The following is a 7082-nucleotide window of genomic DNA, read 5'->3' as shown; positions in this document are numbered from 1 at the left end:
AAAGTTTGGTCATTTTTCCAACATCCAAGTTGTGGGTCCCTGTCAAAATCTTGTTGAACCAAATTATTTTTTTTATTTAAAAATTTAATTTTTATATATTAAATAAAATAAATAAATTTTTTAATTGAAAATTTCATCTAATTTTAATTATTTCATACTTAAATACAATCTAATTTTTAATACATCTACTTTCTAATTATTTTTACCGTTTATATTCCATCACCATCAGAACCTCACCTACATACCACCGTTTGGTCCCACGGCCGTTTTTCCTGTTACTAATTTTCACTTAGTTGAACAAATAAAATCTCATCACACACTTCACTTTCACTCTTTTTTCTTTATTTCTTTTAGATTTTGAAATATCCATAAATTTAGCAGTACGTGTAGGTGCCTACATGCATGCACCGCCGTCCATCGCCATGCTCACACTCTGTCTCCTCCCTCTATAAAAACCCCATTGTTTTTTTTTTTCTTGGTTCCTCCATTTAAGCTGAATTATGTAACCACCCAAAATAGCAATAACTATATTCAGACAATAAACATTTAAAGCTTCTTTTTTTTGTCATCTTAGAATATGAGAATTGCTGCTATTGCAGTCACTATTCCAAAGCTCACTCATTACACTATCCCTTCTTCCACCATTATCAATCCTCTAAAGCTTAATGAAAACTCTGAGTTTTCATGGACACCTTTGAAGCATGACTCAGTTTTGACTCACTCTAACTCAGGGAAACTCGCAAAGCATTGGATGGAGTATCAAGGGATAAACAACTGGGAAGGCTTGCTTGATCCACTCGATGATGTTTTACGAAGTGAGATTTTAAAATACGGCCGGTTCGTGGAAGCGGCTTACCAATCTTTCGATTTTGATCCGTCGTCACCTACTTACGCTACGTCTAAGTTCCACAAGAACTCGATACTGACTCGGTCGTGCATTGGGGAGACCGGTTATAAACCCACCAAACACTTACGAGCTACGTGTGGGATTCAGTTGCCGGGTTGGGTAGACAGGGGACCGAGTTGGGTTTCGACTCGGTCTAGCTGGATCGGGTACGTGGCGGTTTGTCAGGATAAGGAAGAAATCGCCAGGCTCGGCCGGCGGGATGTCGTGATTGCCTTCAGAGGCACCGCTACTTGTTTAGAATGGCTAGAGAATTTACGCGCCACGCTGACGTGTCTCCCTGATGACGTGGTTAACGTTGTGGGCCCCGAAAACGGTGGGGCCATGGTGGAGAGTGGGTTCTTAAGCCTCTACACTTCGGATAGCGACACGTGTCCCAGTTTACAACACATGGTAAGGGAAGAAATCGGGACGGTACTCCAAACCTACGGCGACGAACCTCTTAGCTTTACCATCACCGGCCACAGCCTCGGAGCTGCACTCGCCACCCTCGCGGCGTACGACATAAACTCCACTTTTTCCGACGCGCCAATGGTCACCGTCATCTCGTTCGGCGGACCGCGCGTCGGGAACCAAAACTTCCGATGCCAACTAGAGAAAAGCGGGACAAAGATTCTACGTATAGTAAACTCCGACGACCTTATCACCAAAGTACCGGGCTTCGTAATCGACAGCGACGACACGGAAATGACAAGCAACCAAGCTCTGAACGTGGTGGGGTTGCCGAGATGGGTACGGAAACGCGTGGAAGACGCGCCGCTGGTTTATGCTGATGTGGGACAAGAACTGAGATTAAGCAGTAAAGAATGCCCGTACTTGTGTAAGGAAGGCGTAGTGAGTTGCCATGAACTCAGTACTTATCTCCATTTAGTAAATGGTTTCGTTAGTTCAAACTGTCCTTTCAGGGCCACCGCCATGAGAGTATTATATAAGCATCACCGGCAAAAACTGGGAAGTTATTAAATTGATTTTCTTTTTTCTTTTTGGAAAAGATTTTTGGATAAGCCAAAAAGAAAAAACAGGGTAATTGTGTATTATTATTTTACATGCAAAAGAGGAAAATTAACCTTTGTAGATAAGAATAGAGTTTTTGTTTTTATTTTTATTTTATAAGTTATTTAATTTTCGTTTATTTTGTTAATTAATTAGTCCACAATTGTGATTTATAAATAGTGCATTAAATATAATCTCATAAAAGTATTTTATATAATGATGTTTATATATTAGTATGCATAATCAGGTTATAAATCTCAAACGCCATCGATGAATTATAAGTAAAATAAAAGTTATTGAAGGGCTTATAACTAAATATCCCAAAACTTATTTAATCACTTATGCTTTCCCCGATTAGACAAAAATGTAATCCTCTCTTGTTCATTTGCTTCATCTCTATCTTCTGCAAGTAAAAATGATTAATCAAACAAACTCAATTTATAAATAAAATCTTCAAAATACATATATCAAAATGAAAAAGAAAATTGAAACCAGGTCAATGCAAAACATTATTGCTTGGTTAATGACATTTAGACAATCTATTTGAGTCAGCCAGGTTTGATCTTTCGCTTCTTCATGTACTAACTGTGCATTAAATATAATTTTTATATATTATATAAAAAAATTTAAATAATAAATATAAATTTTTATCAAATAAATATCATTTTCAACATGTCTATACCATACGATACTAATTACAATATAGCAAATTAAGCTTTTAGCGGCGTTTGGACCGAAAACGCCGCAAATATATACCATTAGTGGCATTTTTCCTATAAACACCGCAAAAGGTAAAGCAATAGCGGCGTTTTTTCCATAAACGCCGCGAATTTATTTACTTTTTGTCGAAACAGCGCTGTTTTCACAAAGAAATCAAATATCCTTTTTCTTCTTCGATATCATCTCCCACGAGTTACCTGCTTTCTTTCTCAGTCTGTTGATCCCTTTTCTTTCTTTCTCATGTTTTTTCTTTCTTAGTCTGCTTTCTTTCTTCGATATCTTTTTGCTTTGCTCGATATCATCTCCCATCCATATTATTTGATTTCCCGAAACCCTAAACATCCAGTGTGCCCCCTTTCCTCAGAGGCTATAACCGAGCAACCGACGCCTAACCACTTTACCCAGCATCCAACTTACTCGCCAGCCTCCGTGAGTCTTGGGAAAATTTATCTTTTTTTTTCCATTCTACGTTTTTGTTATTTCCGTTTGTTTCTCGAGAAAAATTAAAAATAAAAGTCTAGCGTTTTCGTCTGTTCTTTGCTTTTTTATTGTATATATAAGACTGCATATTTATTTACTTGACTGATAGAATTGAAATTAACTAGAAAATCAAGTGGATAAATATTCGGATTCTTGTTTTGTTTCAGGTTTTTGATGAAAATCGACTGTGCAATAGGGGTTAGCAAATCTCGATTCGACTCGAAAAAATCGAAAAAAAAATCGAATTTCAAGTTAAACGAATCGAGTTATTCGAGTTAATCGAGTTATTCGAATCAACTCAAATTTTTTTTTCAAATTTCGAGTTCAAATCGAGTTGAGTTTTCGAATTCGAATAACTCGAATAATTCGAATATCAAACTATAATATTTTACATTTTTACACCAAACTCCCAAACTTTTTTACTTTTCCCTCAAAACTTTTACTCCTTCCCACTCCCCCCCCCCCCAAAACTTTTACTCCCCTCCCCTCCCAACCCCCCAATCTACCCAAAATCCATTTCCCACCAAAATTTTACTCTCCCATTTACTTTTTCTCAAAATTTTACTCCCAAAAACCCTCAAAACCTTTTATTTTCCCTCAAAAATTTTACTCCCTCTCACATTTCCCCTAAAACTTTTATTCCCTTCCCATCTCACCTCCCATCTACCCCAAACCCTCCCTCTCCAATTTTTTTTTATTTTTTCCCTCCAAAATTTTACTCCCCCTATTTACTTTCCCTCAAACTTTTATTCCCCAAAACTTTTTATTTTCCCCCTAAACTTTTACTTCTCACCCTTTACTCTCAAATAAAAAAAATTAAAATTATCCAAAAAAATTCACTAAACATATATAGTAATAATTTTATTTATATCTACTATTTATTAAATTAAATTTCACATTTTATATTATTTATATTATTGAATTGTTTAGTCATCTTGAATATTTATATTAAAATTGAATTATTAATTATGCCATAAAATATTCGTGTTAAAATTTTATATTGGTATCAATTTCACATTTTATTTTTAAAATAACTTTTATTAAAAATTATATTTTTACATTTAATATATTTTTAATTCCAAAATACATGTGACAAGAATCAAGATAATTTGAAACAACTAAGCAAGCAAAGAAGCTAACCAGTATATAAAAAATTAATAAATAAATTATGAAGTGATGAAAGTTAATAAAAATTTGATTAAGGTGGACAAATTTTATTACGATGGGCGACAGTGGTTACAAGGACCCAAAATTATTTTTTAAAATTTAACTCGAACAAGTATATTCGATTCGAATTTCATCTCACTCGACTCGATTCGAGAAAATTTCAAATCAAATTAGGATGATAAAATATGATTCGTCAACTTGATTAACTTGAAATTTTTTTATTCGATTCGATTCGATCGAACGCTCACCCCTACTGTGCAATATCAAATTTTGTTTACAAAACCAGGGAGTGTTACAGGTGAGAATTTGAATGATTATTTAATTTATTTTTATCCTCAAATTTTATGTTATGAACTAAGTAGTTTTGTGAATTTACATTTTAGGGTTTCGATCACTATTTTTACTCCCTTTAAGAAGGCTTTCTTGCTTAGTTTCTCACTTGTTTTATCTTAATTTATTTCATTTCCATATGATCCAGTAACAAGCTAGTAATGAATTTTAGTTATCTTCATTACCTGATTTTGATCGGAAAAAAGAATGATAAGCAAGTTTTATGTGTAATGACCCTACAATCAGGGGTGTCGAAAAGTGCATTCCCGATACTTCATTCCCATAAATCGGACTCATAAATATTTTTAATAAATATTTACGAAGCTAGTTGTGTAGTTAATTAAGTTTCGGTTAAGTGGATTTACTTGAATTAAAAGTAATTAGGTATAAGGACTAAATTGTATATAGGGTGAAAGTTGAATTATAGATTAAAGAATAATTAAAGGGACTAAAGAAGTAATTTTACCATTGTTTCTTTAGGTGGGACGGTTATAAATTTATTTTATATATTATGATAATTAAAGATAAAATATGTTATCTTAATTATTAAGTAAGTATATATATTATAATATTATAATAAAATAAAGTATAATAAAACAAAAACAAATTAAAAGAAGGGCATGCAAATTAAAGTAAAAAGAAAAGAAAGAAAAAGAAAGAAAGGGAGAAAGGAGAGAGCGCATGGCCTAAGGTCTTCAAAATTTTAAAGTTCAATTAGTTAGTTAATTTAGTCTTTTTTCTTGTAAATTTGATGTTTTTGGAATCCCGGTACTTAGGGTTACCCTACTCATGTCTAGATTTTAGCAATTATTAAGTTTTTAAAAGTTGTTAATATTGAATAATTTTAGTATTAGGAATTAAATTGATAGATTTTAAGCTAGAAATGGAAAAGGATTAAATTGTAGAATAAATTATAAATTTTGAGTAATAGGGACTAAATTGTAAAATTTTTGAAATTTAGAGATTTAATTGAAAATAGGAGTTAAATTTAGTTTAAAGTGAAATTTGTATGAAAATATAGAATTAAATGTGAAGAATAAAAATTAGTCTCGATTTAGGGACTAAATTGGAATTTAGGAAAATATTGAGTAAAATTTAAATATTCAATATGAAATTGAATTGTGTTATATTGATGAATTTTAATTGTTTTAATTCCGTAGTTAACGTCGTACTGCAATCTTCGACTAAAAAGGGGAAAGATAAAATCGACATGGAATAGCTCGGAATTCACGGTTTGTATTTCTATAATTCGAACTTAGTTGTTAATTGTTATAATTCAATTTAATGCATATGGTAAGTGTTGAGGTGAGTAATTGACATTTTGATAATTGATTGAAATGGATTGAATTGGTAGATACATATTGAATGTATTGATTATTGAATTGAAATGAATATATGTGTTAATGTGAAAGTTGGATATTGATTATTATAGATTGAATTTAATTCATGTGTATATATGTGATTATATGAAAAATTAGTATTGGATATTGGATATATCTGAAATGTGAAATTAAACCCTATTAATTGTATCGGGCTAAGTCGGATATAGATGGCATGTCATAGGATACGAAGAGTTTAGGAATTTCTTGTACTTCGAGTCGATGAGGCACTAGGTGCCAATTTACTTCGGTTTAACCGATAAGACACTGGGTGTCAATGTATATAGCAGTGGGCGCATATTACTTCGGATTTATCCGATGAGACATTGGGTGCCAAACTGGTGTGTTGGTTGGATCCGTGTATCCGTCCGTGTTCGAGTCGTGTTAATAGGGGTAATTAAATAAAACAGTACTATGGTTGATATTGGATGATATTGTATGAGAATTGAAAATGGGATAGTGATTTGGAACATGAAAATGAGATACATGAGTTATGTACTCATGAAGTGGATATGAAATGGATAATGTAGTTGTTTAAATGAAATGTGAATCAAATAGTGAAAAAGCTATTTATATAGCAAGTATGAGAATTGGGGTATTTGTGAAACAAATGAAATATGATAGCATGTGTAAGTTGAATATAGTGTGAAATGATATGCTATTATGTATGAATTCAAAGAGTTGGTATATGGTAGTTGTGATTTTTAAATATTAATATGTGTTTATATTTCAATTATACAATTGTACTCTCTTGTCTTTAAATATTCGAATTATAGAAATACCACTAAGTTTTACTCAGCATACGGTTTTGTTTTTTTTTCGTGCGCAGATTATGTACTTCACTTTTTATCGTCGATTCAACATCCAACAATGATCCCGAACTCAAATGTGGTGATGTTTATCTCTTGTGTTGGCATATACCTAGGATGTCTAAATGATAATTATTTTGTGGATGGATTGTAAATAAGGTTATAAGAGTAATGTTAGTTTAGTATATACATAGAAATATGTGTTTGTGTTTGAAGCCATATTATGGCATGTGAATTTAGTTGATGCTTAAGTGTTTATGAACTAGGCAAAATGGATTGAATTTGGTATGTTTATAATTT

General features: G+C 32.4%; 1 protein-coding gene across 1 annotated transcript; it reads left to right on the top strand.

Annotated features, from left to right (window-relative positions):
* Window positions 1-547: 547 nt before the first annotated feature.
* LOC105762133 (phospholipase A(1) DAD1, chloroplastic) lies at window positions 548-1943 on the top strand. The gene has a single exon (XM_012580040.2). It carries the CDS (start codon window positions 578-580, stop codon window positions 1865-1867), a length of 1290 nt encoding a protein of 429 aa, XP_012435494.1. The 5' UTR covers window positions 548-577; the 3' UTR covers window positions 1868-1943.
* The last annotated feature ends 5139 nt before the right edge of the window (window positions 1944-7082 follow it).

Source organism: Gossypium raimondii, chromosome 12 (genome assembly GCF_025698545.1).
Source record: "Gossypium raimondii isolate GPD5lz chromosome 12, ASM2569854v1, whole genome shotgun sequence".
Classification (NCBI taxonomy): domain Eukaryota; kingdom Viridiplantae; phylum Streptophyta; class Magnoliopsida; order Malvales; family Malvaceae; genus Gossypium; species Gossypium raimondii.
Note: the sequence above shows the minus strand (reverse complement) of the source record. Positions and strands in the feature narration are given on the sequence as shown.

Excerpts from the sequence above, each read along its gene's own strand:
- LOC105762133 (XM_012580040.2), top strand. The coding sequence starts at position 578 with ATGAGAATTGCTGCTATTGCAGTCACTATTCCAAAGCTCACTCATTAC.